Below are 18,727 nucleotides of genomic sequence, written 5' to 3'. Positions count from 1 at the left end.
TCCCCCCGGACGGGGATTTGAGTCCCAAAAAGCCGGACATGTCCGGGAAAATCTGGACGTATGGTAACCCTAGATTTGAGGACCAAAAAGCCGGACATGTCTGGGAAAATCCGGACGTATGGTAACCCTAGCTGAGCAAATAGTTCCAGAACAAGCCCAGGCCCTGGGTCAGGGTGAGGCGGTAAACAAACAATCTAGAGCTCAGGCCCCAGGCAGGGCTGAGCAAATAGTTCAATATCAGGCCCCAGGCCCTGGGTCAGGGCGGGCAACACACAGTCTGGAGCTCAGGCCCTCAGGTAGGGGCTGAGCAAATAGTTCAGGAACAAAAACCCAGACTCCCGGTTCTGGCATCTGGGGCGAGGGGGAGACTGCCACCCGTAAGTGGGGTGGCAGGGGGGGACGCAGGCCCGCCCACTCCACTGCGTCCCAACCCGGGGCCCTAACAGCAGCAGGCAGCCTGTTGCTGTGTCAGTGAGGATCCTGGCCACAACACACTGACATCGGCTCTGGGTGTGCCGCAGCCAGACTAGGGTCGGCTGCCCCCGGGCTACTTCCTACCTCCCCCTCTAGCAGTACCTGCGTCTGGTCAGTGTCCTCCACGGAATCAAGCACCATGGGCTCCTCAGGGTACTCGGCGAGCGGTAGGCTTGGCAGCTCCTCTGGGTCGCTTCTCTCCGGTAGGCTTAACAGCTTCTCCGGGGTCTGGTTGTCATCAGGTCTTGACTGGTATGGCCAGTCCTCGGGTCGGTCACAGGCTGCAGGAGTCTCCCCAGCAGGAGCTAGGCCCCCAGCGTTTGGCTTCTCTGGCGGCCAGGCAGCTTCTAAGCTCTGGGGTGGGGCTTTTGTACTTCCTGTCCTGTGCTTTGACCTTTGGAGGGTGGGCGCAGGCTCCAGTGGCTCCGCCCACTTTGGCATCCAGAGGGGCTCGTACTTCTCTGGGGTGGCTGGGAGCCAGGCTGCCTCACTACAGGACCCCATTACCACATTACCTGAATTGGCTAGAAGAGTCATTGTTGACAGACATGAGGCACTTCCTCCCTGTGCCAAGAAACTAAGCGAGCTAACACCATGATGCACCATCTCCTGCTGGAAACTGTAACACGTGACTTATTTGTGAGGGGATTTTTTTCAGGCTGTTTATTTAAGAAACAAAATTAACTAATATAAGTTAGAATCACAGTAATATCAAACACCCACACATAGGTACATTGCATTCATGTGTTCCTGTACAAATATAGTTTATTTCCACTTGCTTGCAGGCAATCCTAAAAACCTGGTAGAATTTTTTAAAAAGTCCAATGCCAACTCTTACATTTTGCTCTCTGCTCTAATCCAGAGATACTGCACAGCCCAATGCAAATGAAGGAACACCACAATACATTAAATAAGGAATTAGAGTAGGTTATCCTATTCATTCTCATTTGCTCTCATGAACCCTACAATCCAGGTGAAAAAACAATAACTCTCAAACCTCAAGTATGTGCCTTTTGGGTCACATTTTCAAACAAATGAGGTGCATACACATTTACCACAACTGTACATATAAATCAAGTAATTGCTTGTGAAAATGGCTAATTCTGATAATTTGCATGGGCAGTGATCTGATTTGTGCATATAATCAGCCTAATGTTCTTCATTAAGAAAGGTGCTTGCCTGATTGTTTTCTGAAGTGCTTTTGTATGAAACTTGTCATTCATGCTTATATGCATTGAAAAAGTTTTATAATCATTGTTTATTTGCTATTCGTCTTGGGAGATGTTAAACTACAATAGTGATTACATTGCTATATCTTCCAATTATTAACAAACATATTTCACTGTTTTCATGTTTTCTATGAATACATTACAACGTTAGTATGTTTTTAAAATTCAGAAGATTATTTTAATAGTCCAGATCCATTTATCATGTGAGGGTGTGAAGCCAGAACTGTTCAGGATATAGGAATGGTTCCCCAGGTGCTTTGGAAGGCTAATCAGTAATGACACTATGAACTAGATTCACAAAGAAACTTAAGCCCGGTGAATATCCCTGGGATTTGTCTAGAAAATCACTGGGATTCACAAAGTTTGAGTTTGGCGCCTGGATCCCTATACAAAGAATGAGGAGAGATGGGCAACTCAGATGGGATTCACAAAAGCCAGCATGCTAGGTGGCTCTGTGCCTAAAATTGCCTAAGGGAGATGCCAAGCTGAGGGGTGTGTACTAAGCCCCACCCTCTCTGACCCACAAAAGCTTATGCCCAAATAAATTTGTTAGTCTCTAAGGTGCCACAAGGACTCCTCGTTGTTTAAGTCCAAACGGTCTCCCTCTACTTGGGATTCTCAGCTGCTAAGACTCTCTCTTGGCATTAGGCACCTATGCAGTTTTGACAAGAAGCCAAGGGTGGAGGAGAGGAGCTTCCTCATAATGTTTACCCCCATGGTTGTGATGCTGTCCTGGAATCTCTCAGGTGAGTGCGCTAGCCACTGGGTTGTGGGATATTCTGATGTTGGATTCCCTCCCACTCTCCTGTTGAAATTGTTTCACGGTAAATAATTTTTTATTATTTTTTAAACATTGGAGCATGGGGGACTGGATCCTGGATCTAACCACCTGACTACAGAGTCTTTCTTTTTCTCTCCCCTCCCCCCCTCAAAATGGTGAAGCTGTTCCTATGTGGATAAATAATGAAAGAATCATTGGCCCAGAGAGACAGCAAGCATGAGAAACGAGTTAGGCACCTTCAAGATTTGGAAGCAGCTGAGTGGGGGCTTTGTGAATCCCAGTGAAGCCTGATTCTGTGATTTAGGCACCTAAAGTGACAGTTAGGGCTAGATTGACAAAAGGACTAAGGTGCCTATCTCCTTAGGGAATGTTGCTCAAATCAGATGAATTACTGTAGATTGCTAAACTCATTTTGCTGTGCAGTATATTTATTAAAAATGACTTGTGCAATCCAAGATTTAGCTTTTCCATTTTAAAAGGTAATTCTATTACCTTTATTACAAAGCCACATATGCTTACATCAGGTATATGAATTATTAGATTTTCCAGCTTGTACATAATTCTTTTTTTGTCTCCCTCACCTATCAATTACATAGTCTGAATATCCACCAAAGAGGTTTAACCTGCTTGTATTCTTTTTTACTGCAGTGGCTTAGCAGCAGCAGGTTTGTGTTGGATATTTGATTTTAACAGGCTTCAGACTTAATTGTAAAAGGGGAAAAATAATATTTTGTACTTCTATGATACCTTCAGCCAGATGATCACAATACACTTTACATACATTAATGAATTAAGCTTCAGAAGTTAATGATGCTACTTCTCCATAAGAAATATAAATGCTGTGAAGATGAAATAGAATTATCACACTCTGGCTTAGTTTGCTGACTTATGTTCATGGCTTACAAACAGATAAGTTAGATAAAAACATAAAATACTCTTTTAGTACATTTGCAGTCTAACACTACTTTTATTCTTAGAATCTAGAATTTTAACACACACAACCAAAAACAGAGAGAAGGGAAGCAGGCTGTTCCGTAAGACAGAGAAGCACAACTCACCCTACCTTGCTGTTAGCTGGCTCTTTCCAGACTGACTCCGAATGTATGCTTTCCTACAGAGCCCTGTAGCCTGCAAGCAGGACCAGGAAACACTTTAATTTTAAGGGAACAGCCTGCAATTCTAACACGCCTTTCAAAAACATCACAGCTAGTTGTTGGCTTGTTCGTTCTGTCAACTTTGTGTTCTTTCCAGTGGATGTCTTGGAAAATTTGGGTTTGTTTTATGCTATAGTCCTACAAAGTGATGTGCATAGATGGACCCCTGTACCTGCGCAGAGCCTCATTGACTTCATTAGGTTTCCTCACAAGGTGCAGGAGTCAGCCCACATACAGCACTTCACATGACTGGGACCTAATGGCCAGCTTTTTAAAGGTAGTTAGGTACCTAAAGAGGTAGATTGGCACTTTTGACAATCTCATTAGGTGCCTAAGTGCCTAACTCCCAGGGAAATCAACTAGCTGCTTAAAAATCTGTCCCTAAGTGATTTAATTTTTCCCTGAGTGAATTAATTATGCATTTTTGATTGTTAGTCTCTGCATTGTTTGAGTATTATAACTATTTGTCATATACTTCATAACATTTTAGAGATTCTTGAAAAAAGCCTAGAGAAAAAAGCTGGCCGTAACTATGGTCCTGTAGGAAACAAGAAGTTGATTTATTTTATTGATGATATGAACATGCCTGAAATGGATGTGTATGGAACAGTTCAACCTCACACACTGATTCGACAGCACATAGACTACGGACATTGGTAAGCAATTACTACTTGTTTTATGCTAAATCAAAATTTTATTGTTATGGGCTAAAATCTGTAACCATTCTTCCCATGACAAAGAAAGAATTAGCACAAGTTTTAAACTTCTAATTTAGTTTTACTTTATATTTTCCATAGAGCAGGAAAATTGTGTTATTATTGTGATGGTTATAGTGGCAGAGTTGGGAGCAAAGGAACATGCATAATATCCTTTTGCCGTAGCTGGCTATGGAGGAAGCTGCTTCTTAACTCCAGGAAATCAGTGATTGACTTTGCTCTAAAGCATGAGCGTTGATAACCCTTGAAAATGTTTATCCTTGCTTGTGTAACTGCAGACGATGATATTTTTTGTTGTTCATATAAACGTCTATTGTTTTTTATAAAATCCTATTACACTCCTTGTCCTGATTATATCATGCAGATGTGAGTTCCATAGGGTAACTATAATAACTAACTGCCTAAACTAATTTCACTCTGTTCTTTAGCTTATTTGGTTGAATTCTTGTGAACCCTTCATTACATTCTGCTTTTCTCCATTTCCTGTCTTATTCATTAAAACTGCTTTGATAGGTTCTAGGCTGAGCTCTAGAAATAGAGGGGGGAACATCTATAATGTGTTCAGACCTTTAATAATATAATAATTGTATGGTGGTAATGCCGAGGAGCCACAGTATGGTCCAGAACCCCATTGTGCAAGGTGCTGTACAAACACAGAACAAATAGTCCCTCACCTGAAGAGCTTAATTCAGGATATCAAGAGTGTCTAACTACAAAAGACCATTGCAAAAATGAAGATGAGAATAATCCAAAATTAAAGGAAAAACTGTGTCATCTTGCACTGTTCCTTCAGAAAATCTTTCCGCTGTCCCAATGAGGCAGGCTTAGTTTTGCCCTTTACTTCTTTCATGTAGGAGGGTACCTTAAGTTAGTTGTTCTTACTGCTGATTGGCTTTCCAGAGACACCCAGAGAATGCTTTCCTCTATTGTGATGGACCTGAGCGGGGAGGGAGCAAGTGAACTGATGAATGAACAAGCAAACATTCTGTTAAAAAGCTATTGCCAGGACACACACACAAGTACACCTCTACCCCAATATAACGCAACCTGATATAACACGAATTCGGATATAACGCGGTAAAGCAGTGCTCCAGGGGGGCGGGGCTGCGTACTCCGGCGGATCAAAGCAAGTTTGATATAATGCGGTTTCACCTATAACGCGGTAAGATTTTTTGGCTCCCGAGGACAGCGTTATATCGAGGTAGAGGTGTATATATATATATTGGTGGTATTGAAAGGGTTAATGTGCCATCTCAATTCCTTCTCCTTCACTATGTGGACACTTTTTTCATATATTTACATTTTAAATTATTTGTTCTTTCTCCCTACTAGGGAGTTAGGGACATATGTCCCTTGGGAACTATGCAGCACAGGGAAGTTTGGTGAGGGTCTGTGTGTCTCTTCTCTTTCCTGGCACATGTTCTTTGTAAGGACCCTCATCAGAACTGGGGCTGGGATGAGGTGTTAGTATCTGTGCTATTCCCAAGTCTTTTAAAGTAGATTCAGTTTAACTCAGTAAAGGACATAGGAAGAAATATAGTGTACTCAGAAATGACATCTGATGTCTTCTGAATATCTTCAGCTATTCAGGGGAAAAGACAAGCAGAGAGGAAAGTGAATATTTAAGTCTGAGATATCACTAATGCAGTGGACTCAATCAGCTCCAACTCAGAAACCTAATACTTTTTAGAGCCACCTGCCCCAGGTTATAAATTGCCCTAGCTTTAGATATGTTTTTAGAAAATGTTCCTTGTTTCTGATTTTAAATATTATGAACATGTAAAGCTACTGAAGCTATCTTCTTTAAACTCGGCTTGATTTTTTTTAAAGTCTCCGTTCTATAGAACAAGCTGAGTTAGGAGAAAGTTGACTTAGTAATTTTAAAGTTTTGAACATTTATATCTGGTAAATTAATCCTAAACCAGAGTGTACTTATCTGAGTTCTAATCAGAGTATATGGGAAAGGTACATTTTTCAAATGCTTAGATAATTCCAAATGACTGCATTGAATTTGTTCAGACTTTAAAAACACAACCCACTCCCCTTTTGGCATGAGACCAAGTGTGGAAAACTTCAGCCCAAAATAAATTTGACAGTAGTAATGAGGAGCTGAATAAGGAGGTTTAGAATGTAAGTTGATATTCTACATTAACTATAGTGGGATGCTATATGCACCCACTCTAATAAGTGTGCATCTGTCTGTCTCTGTTTCTCTGTCTGTCTTATTTAGGGCTTGATTCTGCAAAGTGCTAGGCATGGTGTCCTCAGTCCAGAAAAGGACTTAATCTCATGTATGTGAGTAGTCACATTGACTTAAATGAGACTACTTGTGCTGAAAGTTAGACATGTATGTAAACCCTGGCAAGATCAGGGCTTATATGAGAAAGAAGGACAATACAAGACTGTATGATAAGAGGTAAAGGATTTATTGTCATAAATTTGCAATGGCAGCATTACTCTTGAGTAGAAAAGCTTATAAGTGTTTTGGTTTGTTTTATTACTTTTAAATTGGTGGCTGCTGGAAGATGCCAGAGGTTTGGAATGTTAATTGTAATCCCAGTGGTGATAGATTAATGGGCAGAGTGTATATAAGAAGTTTAAAGGAACTAGATAAATACAATTTATCATACTATCATCACCACATATTGGGTGTTTGAATATTGTGCTGTTTGTAATGCTGAATATAATAATAATACTTGTATCCAATGAGATGCATAGAGGTTTGTGCCAAAATTTTCAAAACAGACTCTAATTTTGGGTGCTTCAATTTTTGGGTGCCTAAGTTCAGATATGTAGTGCCTGATTTTAAGAGTCATGGAGCAGCTGCATCTCTTATTGCCTTTTTTTTGAAAATATGAGCGCTATTCACTTCTAAAAATAAGACCCTAAGTTTTCCAATTTAGGCTATCAAAAATGAAGTTACCCAATATTAAATTGGGTTAAATTTGGAAAAAGTGGCCTAAATGACTTGCCCAGGTCACACAGTGAGCCAATAGTAGAGCCAGGAATCAAATCCAGGTTCCCTGACTCCTTGTCTCACGCCCCGTCCATTGGGCCATATTGCAAAAACCAAGACGTGGTCTTCTAATCACACCTATTGCCTTTTGTTGCTTTCTGTCAAATATGCTTGATACCTGTTTTCACGGTGCTCTGCACCTGGAACAACTTTCCCCTTCCTCTGTGCCCAGCATATTGTTGGCTCTCTGTCTGTGATGAAACCTGCTCATTTTAGCTACTTTTACTCTACAAAGGCTCTGGGAGTATGTCTACACTGCAGGTGGGAGTGAGACTCCCAGCTTGTGTAGACAAACTTCTCATGGTAGTGGAGCTCGCTCTAGTGCGCTAAAAATAGCTGTGTGTATGTTGAAGCACCAGCAGAGCCTTGAGCTAGCCACCTGAATTCAAACTCACCCTATTCCCTGGGTCCGAGCTGGGGTGGGTAGCCTGAGTCTCCACTAGTACCGCAATGTCCACACAACTATTTTTAGTGTGCTAGTGCAAGCCCCATTACCATAAGTCTGTCTACCTGGGCCAGGAGACTCGCTCTCTGCTGCAGCGTAGACATACCCATTGTGTTCCCACACTCATTCTACCTCCTTAATTGTACTGTACTATATCTGTCCAAGCTAGACTGGGTGCTAGGACCTGTCTATATTGTAAAGAGTCATGCTAGAGCTGATTTGAAATATTTTAGATGGAACAATTTTCTGTCGGAAAATGCAGTTTTGTCAAAATCAGAATGTTTCACGAGACTAGGTTGATTTTGATGAAATTTTCAATGGGGAAATTTTGAAACAATTCCAAATCAAAACAAAGTACTTTGTATGTTAGACACAGGAGGTAATTGTCTCGCTCTACTTAGTGCTGGTGAAGCCCCAGTTGGAGTACAGTGTCCAATTCTGGGCACCACAATTTAGGAAAAATGTGAACAAATAGGAAAGAGTCCAGAAGTCCAAAAAAATAAAGGCATAGTAAACCTGACCTCTGAGGAAAGATTAAGAAACTGGGCATGTTTAGTCTTGAGAAAAGAAGACTGAGGAGGGACCTGATAACAGTCTGCAAATATGTTATGGGCTGTTATAAAGCGGATGGTGATCAGTTGTTCTCCAGTCTACTGAAGATAGGAGTAATGGGTTTATCTGCAGCAAAGGAGATTTAGGTTAGATATTAGGAAAAACTATCTAACTATAAGGGTATTTAAGGTCTGGAATAGATTTTGAAGGGAGGTTGTGGAGTCCCCATCATTGGAAGCTTTTAAAAACAAGTTGGACAAACACCTGCCAGGGATGTTCTAGGTTTACTTGGTCCTGTCACATTGCAGGGGGTTGGGCTTGATGACATCTTGAAGTCCCTTCGATGCCCTTTATTTCTACAATTCTATTACTCTCTCATTTTGTTTCTACTATATATAGATATAGATTGTTTCAACATTATCTAAATGAAACATTTTGTTAAGGTCATTTTGTTGTTTCCAAATCAATTTTTTTCAGAATTTCTCTTCTACACAAAATTCAGAATTGCAATTTTCATCCTGAGTCAGGACAAAATCAAATTTTGAAATGTTATAATTTCTATCTTCCAATTAGAACTAAGCCATGCGTTACCTATGATGCGCTGACAGTAATTATCAATCATTTTAAACTAAAGTTGTTATATTTTCTGTCTTCTAGGTATGATAGGCAGAAGTTAACTGTAAAAGAAATACATAATTGCCAATATGTTGCTTGTATGAATCCAACTGCTGGCAATTTCACTATCAACCCTCGACTCCAGGTATGGTTTCAAGTGCTATATCATAATAACCCTATATTTAATATGTTAGATATAATGTTTAGAATTTAGCTTTTCATTGCAACAGACATAAACACTACAGACGCTTCCCGACTTACGCAAGCGTTCTGTTCCGGAACGCCTTTCGTAACTCGAATTTTGCGTAAGTCGGAAGCGTATACCCGACAATTACGCAAAAAAAATAAAATAAATAGAAACCCTCCTATTTCTAGTTTACGGAACATTTTCTGTAAGTGCGGATTTGCATAAGTCGGGTTTGTGTAACCCAGTGGGCATCTGTAATTTGGATATGGTCAGTCTCTTTTCTCACCTTGAACTCCCAGTGATGCCAATAGCAGCTCTATGCTCCCAACCAGCAGATTTTATCAAAGTGTATAGATTGCTGGTCTGTGTGGGTATTCCCTGTGTGTGCACATGTGCTCTATGTGCCTGAAACTCTTCAACAACACTATCTGCTGGTCTTTGCTTTCACCTCTGCCTCATGCTCCCAAGTGAGGGCATAAGAAGCAGCCCAGATCGACTGCCTCTCTAGTTCCTTTTTACTGCTCTCAGTCTGGGAGGGAGCCTTTCTGTGTCTGTCGCCTTCTAACGTTCCTTTCCGACATCGACTTTATAAATACATTTTAAATAGTTGCTATTAGTTTAGTCTTAGTTAGATAATTTGGGGATCAGGTTTCCTGCTCCTTTTGTTCCCCCATGTATCAAAGCACTTTGTATGCCAAGGATTCCAGGCCTCAAACCCTGCCTGGCCTGTCTTCAGAACTTCCTGATGAGTGACCAGCATGAGAGCTGCCTGAACTGCTTCTGAGGGCTTATCTTCACTACCGGGGTAAGTCGACCTAAGTTATGCTTCTCCAGCTACGTGAATAACGTAGCTGGAATCAATGTAGCTTAGGTCGACTTATCCTGGCGTCTTCATTGTGCTGTGTCAATGGGAGACGCTGTCTGGTTGACTTCCCTTACTCTTCTCGGAGAGGAGGAGTACTGGGGTTGACTGGAGAGTGCTCTGCCATCGATTTAGTGGGTCTTCACTAGACCTGCTAAATCGACCCCTGCTGCACTGATTTGCAGCAGCGTCGATCTCCCCGTAGTGAAGACCAGTCCTGAATCACACATTCCTTTGAAGTGTGATATCTGCCTCTCCTTTCCCTCTCATACTAAGCAGTTTTTGGAGTTCTGACTCCATAGGCATCTAATGGAGCTCTCCATGACACCCATTTTGGATCCATTTCCACTCCTCATTTCATCAATCTGAACCTCCAGCACTGACATTTTCCAGCTTGGAATCCTCCAGTAAACCCAAGGACTCCTGTGAACAGAGATATGAGGGAGGGTAAGGAGGAGCAGTCGTAAAAAGAGATAAATCATGCACAAGTCCTTTAAGAAGAGGATTACCTATCCTTTCCCCTCCCCACCCCCGGCACCGAGTGAGATTCCATGTCCTGATTTCCATAGAGATCGCTTACAAGGGTTGGGTCTTAGTCTGCATCAGAGCACGTTGTACTGGTAGCAAAGGATCCACTGATAGCATTGTCTTCATCTCCAGTTGAGGTAGGTGGCACCAGTCTTTCCTTCTCCCCCGGAGGATTATAGACAATACCAGGACCTCCCGAGGAGGATCACAGACACCTTTGAGATCCCATTGGAAGAGATTCAGCATTTCACCTTAAACTTCTGAACATTCTCCATTCTACGGCTCCTTCCAAGGTGGCGTTCCGGATCAATGAGGCCACACTGGATCCTGCTAAATCTATTTTGCACACACCAGCCACCTGTGTCCTGACCCCAAAAAGTGTAGAGAAGTACTTTTGCCCTCCAAGGGAGTGGAATTTTTGTTGTTCCACCCTAACCTGAACTCTGTCCAGGCATTTGCACCAGCCCAGGTCCACTCTCTTGGACAAGGCTATCAGAAGACAAGAACTCTTCAGCAGAAAGAACATCTCATCAGCCAGCCCACTCTTCCATATTGCAAACTACCAGGCACCGATGTCATATATTACAACAAATAGAGTCCACCAATAAAATGCCGCAAGAATGCAGGCCCCAATTCCAGGCCATCCTGGGCGAAGACAAACTGGTTGCCAGATCATCCATTCAGGCATCACTTGATGTGGCAGCATTGCAACCTCCATAGCTATGAGGAGGGCCTCTTGTTTCTAGTCACTTGGGACAGAAGGCCCAGGGGACAGTTGAAGATTACTGCTGCCTAGGTCTACTTGTTCTTTCAGAGGGTGCAAGGAAGCAGGGAGATGGGAGGCAAGGCGTACATCAATGAATACATCAGGAAGTCTGACCAACCAACCCCTAGACTTGAGAGCCTGAGCTGCAGCCCAAGTCGCAATGTCCATACTGCTATTTTTAGTGCGCTAGCTCATTCCTTGCTAAAGCGAGTTTGTCTACCGAGACTGGGAGGGTCGTTCCCAGCCGCAGTGTAGACATACTCTGAGTGGCACATAGCAGAGAGCCTCTTTGCCTCAGTCTGTGGGAATTATCAGGTGGTCATTGACTTCACTTCTGTCTGCCCTCAGAATAATAACAATCTTTTTTTTTTTTCTTATTTTCAGAGACATTTCACAGTGTTTGCTCTGAACTTCCCATCTGCTGATGCCCTGAACACCATCTATAGCAAGATCCTTGGTTTCCACTTCCAGAGGCATGTTTTTAATCCATCAGTGTTAAAGAATGCTCCAGCCATGATCCAAGCAGCAATATGGCTTCATCAAACTATGGTTCAGAACTTTCTGCCAACTGCGGTTAAATTCCACTACATCTTTAACCTAAGAGACCTCTCAAACATCTTCCAGGTCTGTATCATAGACCGACTTTCACTCTAGGTATAACTTCTTATTATTAATAATATTCATTTATGTTTATTATAGTAGTGCTTAGGATCAACCAAGAGTAACCATTGTGCTAGGCACTGTCCCAATAGTAACGGACAGTCCCTGCCTTGAAGAGTTTACAATCTAAATAGACAAAACAGACAGACAGCAGGAGAAAGGGATGTAATGCTCAGAGTGATGGTTTTCAAACATCATGTTAAGGCTATGATTTTGGGGGTGGTGGTGAGGTTTTGTTGGGAGGGAAATGTCTAAATGAAAATACAAAGGGAGAGAGGATGTAAAGGTTAGAAGGTGGGGAAGCAAAGAAGGGTGGGGGAGTGAGGCTGAAGTCAAGAGATTGAGGCTAGGGAATGGAGAAAACAGCCAATCAGTGCATGGGAGTACAGAGCGAAAACTGGATTCTGCTAGCTCCTGCTAGCTTGAGAGTTTTTTTGTGGGGTGGGTTGGGGGGGGGGAGAGTGATGGCTCCTCCCTGGAATATTCTCTTAACCAACCTACATGTTTTTGTGGGGAGTGGTTTCTGCATGGGTCTGGTCCCACAGAAAAGAGCGGGTACCACTCCCCCCAATACACGCACTGTGGTAAGTAAGCTAATTCAGTGTGTTTTGTGCATATGTCATCAAAATCTCTTTCTCAAATAGGAAGTAGTTAGTTTTTTTGTATTGAATACTTTTTCCCATTAATATGTGCTTTCTAGTCTGACATAATATATGGGCTTTCATCCTTGTACAAACAGAAGGAGAATTTTAGGACCTAGCATTCTGAGACTGTAGCACTATCTGTAACTTCCAAAACCGCAGGCTATGATTTATCTATTGGAATGAGAATTAACATGTAAGGTAACAAGGAAAACCTTAAGTCTTGGTATACTGATGTAAATAATTCACTCTAGTGAATCAGAAAACTTGCAAACTCCTGTAATAATTCACATAGCCCATTTCATGATGGAATAATTCTCATGTGAGGTGCTCAAGGCTGGAATTCTGAAAAGTTAAATAGAAGGCAGGAAAGAGGTGAGTAGTGCTGAAAATATTAACGGGACCATCACTAACCCACACTTCTGTAAACCTCAAATGCACACTGAAAATGGATTTTTGTGTTTGCAGTTCACCGAAATACTAAGGGGATGCCTATACTACAAGCACTACAGTGGCACAGCTGCGATGCTGCAGCTATGTTGTTGTAGTGCAGACACCTGCTACCATTGCTGTAGTAAATCCACCCCCTCAAGAGGCAGCAGCTAGGTCAATGGATGAATTCTTCCATTTAACCTAGTGGTGCCTACACTGGGGCTTAGGTTGGTTTAACTTTATCTCTCAGGAGTGTAATTATTTTTCTCATCCCTGAGCATCCCCAGGTCAGCCTTAGTTTTAGATGTAGGCCAGGCCTCCAACTCACAGACTAGTGAGATTCTGTTGCTGTGCTGAGGCAGGTCGAACACTTGTGATATGTTCCTATGATGGAGTGTACCAGGCCTTTGTTAGCCCCCTGCTGGAGGCCCCATGGTCTTACCACACCCAATCCCAGGAAGGAGCAGCCAATCAGGACCCAGCAGGCTCAGATAAAAGGAGCTGCAGGGTCTGAGCAGGTCAGTTCCTGGCTGGGGCCAGAGGAGCTGGGAAAGGTGCTCTGTGCTGGTCACAGGCGCTCAAGGGAGAACCAGAAGACATGTTTTGATGGTACTTGCATTGAGCAAGGAGGAAGAGGATTTGAGAACTTCAGCCTTGAGGTGTAGGTGAAGAGAGAGAGAGAGGGGCTATGTGGGAAAAGGCCTGGGGAACAGCAGCAGCATAGGGAAAGGCTTGGGGAACAGCAGCAGCGAAGTGAAGGAAGCAGTGCATGGTTGCTGTATGCAGGATCCCTGGGCTGGGACCCAGAGTAGAAGATGGGCCTGGGTCACCTCCTCTCTCCCACCCTGCCAGCCACTGGCAAAGTGGCCTAAGTCCCGAGAAGGTGGCAAGGCTCCTTTAAAAACCCAACCAAAGGATTGGATTAAAAAGGGTCTAGAGATGGGGCTGAGGACCCTGGTGAGGGCTAACAGCATATTGAACTCTTTGCTATCCCAGAAGGGGCTCATCCAGTTGACTATGTGATTTGGCCAGAGGGCTGAGCCACTGAAGGCCTACCAAGCTAGGTTGACAACTTACAGAGCATGACACAGGCAGGAAAGGCCTGCAATACCACACCCAGTTGCTAGGAGGCCCTCCTGAGGTGAGTGCTATGTCATCTTGGGTTTGTCTTGACTATGATAAAAAGATGTTATTTTTAGAATAGTTACCTAGCACTCTAAAATTCTAGCATATACAAGGCAAGTCATACTTTAGTGTGTGCTAAGTAGTTGAGTTGAAGCCTTGGGCTTGGATTAATGAGTTTGACTTCAATTCAACCAACTAACACATTCTAAATAGTCTCTTTCTTCCTGGCCAAGACAACCACTTTCAGAGTTTCCTCAATAAAGCCTCGAAACAGGGCTATTTATAACTGACTCCTAGCGCTGGTTGTCCTCTTCATCCTGCCATGCACCAAGTCCTCACACCTCACTGATCCACACTTGACCTCCTTCTCTTCAGTGCAGATTAGTGAGGTTCTACTGAATGTTTGTTTGATGATGGATTCAATTTTTTCACAGAGTTGATAAACTGAAACACTTGCTAATCTGCAAAGGGACTTGAATGCAGATTCAAGAATTTACAGTCCAAAAGGCAAATTATATTTCCCTATCAATTAGTACAATCAATTTCTGAAAAAAATAAAATGTAATGAGCATGGAAAGGCATTTTAGGGAAATTAGGTGACTCATATTTTAGAAATTATAGAAATTAATGGAGATATCCCATCTCCTAGAACTGGAAGGGACCTTGAAAGGTCATCAAGTCCAGCCCCCTGCCTTCACTAGCAGGACCAAGTACTGATTTTGCCCCAGATCCCCAAGTGGCCCCCTCAAGGATTGAACTCACAACCCTGGGTTTAGCAGGCCAATGCTCAAACCACTGAGCTATCCCTCCCTCCCCCCTTTGGGAACTAAAGGAGCAGAAGCTGATTGGCATTCTAGAGTTTGGCTACTTTTGCTGTTTAGTGACAGAATTTTTTTAAAATTTGGCTATATTGTATTGTTTTTAGGGAATTTTATTTGCTACACCTGAGTGTTTAAGGCAACCAAATGATCTTGTATGTCTTTGGCTTCATGAGTCTTCACGTGTTTATGGAGATAAACTGGTGGAACCAAAAGACTGTCATTTTTTTCATAAAAAGCTGATCGACACTGCACACAAGTATTTTGAGGTAAGGCTATATACTGGAAATATCTTCTTCTGCAGTATTGATTAAATTAAAGTTGTTCAGGGATATGTCAAATTTACTGCAACTATAAATAACCACAAAAGTCCCATACTGTAGCCCAAGAAATTGCAGCCAGTGAATGTGCTGATTCAACATACTCCCTTTAACGTCATCTGTTAGCAGGGTTTCTATCAAAGAAAAGTAAGCACCTGACTGATGTGGTAGCGGGTACTAGCTTTCCAATGACCATAACAAGTAAGGCTTTTTCAATGTGATATCATTAATTCTGGTCTCTGCAAAGATGGTAATTTTCTTCTTGACTATAGTTCTCCACTCGTGTTTGATTAGCTGTGAGGATTTTCAAGTATCTGCTGCACTGTTGTTAGCACTTTTAAGCAAACGCTCGAGACCGTCCTTAAAATGGAGGCAATGACCTTCTCACTGAAATGAATCTTCATGTAGTTGAGTGTATTTGAGGTAACAAGATGGTGTTTATTTGATCAGTTTTTTTATCATAACTGTGATACAAATATATTTATTTAATACCTTTCTAGCTTTTTCCTTGGGAGACTAATTTTTTATTTTGTATTAGACTTTTTCTCCAATAGTTTGACTGATTTAACAAAACATATGCAACTATTTAATGTAAAACAAAATTATCTTTATTTCTTAGTTTTTAATTTCAGCATTTATTTGGACATCAGATCACTTAGTTATAACAATGTATAGTTTTGTCATCTGGGCATTTGCAAGTACCATAAATATAAGCCAGTCTTACAGAAAATAAACAATAATTAGATACACAGTAAACAAGGTTTGCAAATAAATACAGGTTATGGTTTCAGATTAGATTTTCTGGGCTAAATTCTTGTCTGATTTACAATGCAATTACAAGGAATATGCCTTTTCCTCTTACTTGATTTTGTTTTCTTTTAACAACCCGTTCATTAAACTTTACTACAACTGTCTCTCCCCTTGCCTAACATGGCTTGTACAACAAACAAAATGTATGTGATGTTGTGCAGTCTATATGGTTTTATAAAAATATAAGTGAATGTAAGGTAATTGGGATATGCTTCATGCAAAAGGTCTCTTGTAAGGTATCATTACAAAGCTCATAATCTACTGAGTGTGATCATCCTATTTGTAGAAATGTACCACTCTTGTATCTAAAACTAGAAATATAAAACATAACTCTGAGGGCCTATTGTAATTATGTAAAGTGTGGGCCATTAATGATGGTTTGGAATCTTGATGACTCCCATTAACAAGGACCATTGTCTGCAGATGACTGTGTTTACCTGTGAGTCTTCCTGTATATGTGTGTGCTGGCAAGTGAGTAATGAAGTCTTGCAGTGACATGTGATCATGTCACCTGAACTGGAATCCATCTTTAACCTGGTGCTTTTCCAGTGAGGGGGGGGGTGGAAACCCAGAGGGACAAAGGATTCCCGCCTTATGCAAAAGATATATAAAGGGGTGGAAGAGAACAGAGAGGGAGAGGAGCCATCATGGAGAAGCCCCTAGCTAACACCTAAGCTGGAACAAGAGCTGTACCAGGGGAAAGACTTGTGCCCAGGCCTGGAAGGTGTCCAGTCTGAGAAAAACTTACTGAAGCATCTCTGAGGGTGAGATTATCTGTATTTGGTTTGATTAGGCATAGATTTGCGCATTTTATTTTATTTTGCTTGTGACTTACTTTGTTCTGTCTGTTACTACTTTGAACCACTTAAATCCTACTGTCTGTATTTAATAAAATCACTTTTTATTTAGTAATTTACTCAGTATGTATTAATACCTGGGGGAGCAAACAACTGTGCATATCTCTCTATCTGTGTTATAGAGGGCGAACAATTTATGAGTTTGCCCTGCATAAGCTTTATGCAGGGTAAAACGGATTTATTTGGGTTTAGACCCCATTGGGAGTTGGGCATCTGAGTGCTAAAGACAAGCACACTCCTGTGAGCTGTTTTTGGGTAAACTTGCAGTTTTGGGACAAGTGATTCAGACCCTTGGTCTGTGTTGGAGTCAGACAGGAGTGTCTCGCTCAGCAAGACAGGGCGCTGGAGTCCTGAGCTGGCAGGGAAAACAGAAGCAGGGGTAGTCTTGGCACATCGGGTGGCAGCTCCCAAGGGGGTTTCTGTGATCCAACCCGTCACAATGTATATCTAGTGCTGTCCATTATATCAGGCATGGCATAACATTCCATTGGGAATGCAGCAGAACGTCAGCAAGATACAATCGCTGGATATTAAAGCCTGTAGTTTCTTCCTGAATAAATGGGTGTATTGGTGCCAATACCAAAGTGTGAATTAACTATATAGTACTGAGATTTTTCAAAAACATTTATTACTCTGAAATATATCCATTCTTTACCAGACAAGGCAGTGGGACTATCTGAAATAGAGTTTGTCAAAAAATGCATGTGTATTTATTGTGGGGAAAGAGTTTTCTTGAAATTTTTTGCCAAAAAACCCCAACCCCGTCCCAGATTTCAAACAAACAAACCTGTTTTTGACACTTCGGGTCTTCCGCGCCTCCCCCCCTCCCCCCGCCACACACACACACTTTCACCCTTTTCCCCTTTACATTTTGCCACTGAAAAAGGAGTGAGAAGAGGAAAAACAGGTATTTTGGGGGGGGACTAAAAATTGGAAATCTTTTGTGGGCTTGGGGGGGGTTCATTTATTTTATTGTTGAAAAATTGGAAAATTTAGAAAAATGAAAATTTTCTGCAAAAAAAAATTAAGTAAGGTCATTTATTGTCAGAAAAAAAAAATTCAAATTAAAAATTTTGATCAGCTCTAAACTGAACCTTCCCAGCAAACTATTTGACAGTATTGTGGGCTTTTGCGGCACTGTTGGACTAGCCATTAAATGTGACATTTCCTATGTTTTTGGACATTCTTTTATTTTTTTCCTCTCCCCACTTGCTAGGGTGTGGAAGATCATCTTCTGCTCCAGCACCCGCTCATTTATTGCCATTTTGCAAATGGGGTAGCCAACCCTCATTACATGCCTGTCAAGGAATGGGAAGTACTGAGGAAGATACTTACAGAGACTCTAGAAAGCTACAATGAGCTTAATGCTTCTATGAACTTAGTTTTATTTGAGGATGCCATGCAGCATGTGTAAGTAGACTTTTTGAAAAAGCCCATTTAAAGACTTATTTATGCAGAGTCCATACAGTCAAGTTTAGAGGAGATACTGCTATCAGAGATTTATTGGGTAAGAAATTGCCTCTTTCGCTAAGTAGAAGCACTTATGCTATAGGTTAGTAGCATTTTTAATAAAATGATTATTTTGAGAAGACCATCCAGCAGTGTTCAGGGTGAGAGAACATCACTGATACCATTATGGAAATCCACGTCAAGACTGTAGTTAAGGTTGAGTTCCAGCTTACCTGTAAAGCAGGAATTCAACCTCTTTGTTTTTGTATGAACAGCATTTACCCTTTGAG

At 41.7% G+C, this 18,727-nt stretch overlaps 1 protein-coding gene across 1 annotated transcript in view; it reads left to right on the top strand.

The window, feature by feature from the left end:
• Nucleotides 1-18,727, top strand: part of DNAH11 (dynein axonemal heavy chain 11) — a 278,248-nt gene that overhangs the window by 135,096 nt on the left and 124,425 nt on the right. The window contains exons 47-51 of the mRNA XM_026649417.2: nucleotides 4,129-4,294; nucleotides 9,025-9,127; nucleotides 11,710-11,949; nucleotides 15,109-15,270; nucleotides 18,205-18,398. Coding sequence (XP_026505202.1) covers nucleotides 4,129-4,294; nucleotides 9,025-9,127; nucleotides 11,710-11,949; nucleotides 15,109-15,270; nucleotides 18,205-18,398 — 865 coding nt within the window. The remainder of the gene's footprint in view (nucleotides 1-4,128; nucleotides 4,295-9,024; nucleotides 9,128-11,709; nucleotides 11,950-15,108; nucleotides 15,271-18,204; nucleotides 18,399-18,727) is intronic.

The sequence above is a fragment of the Terrapene carolina genome, unplaced genomic scaffold (genome assembly GCF_002925995.2).
Source record: "Terrapene carolina triunguis isolate 2854851 unplaced genomic scaffold, T_m_triunguis-2.0 Scaffold84, whole genome shotgun sequence".
In the NCBI taxonomy this organism is placed as follows: domain Eukaryota; kingdom Metazoa; phylum Chordata; order Testudines; family Emydidae; genus Terrapene; species Terrapene triunguis.
The sequence above is the reverse complement of the archived record's forward strand: the minus strand, read 5'-3'. Positions and strand labels throughout refer to the sequence as shown.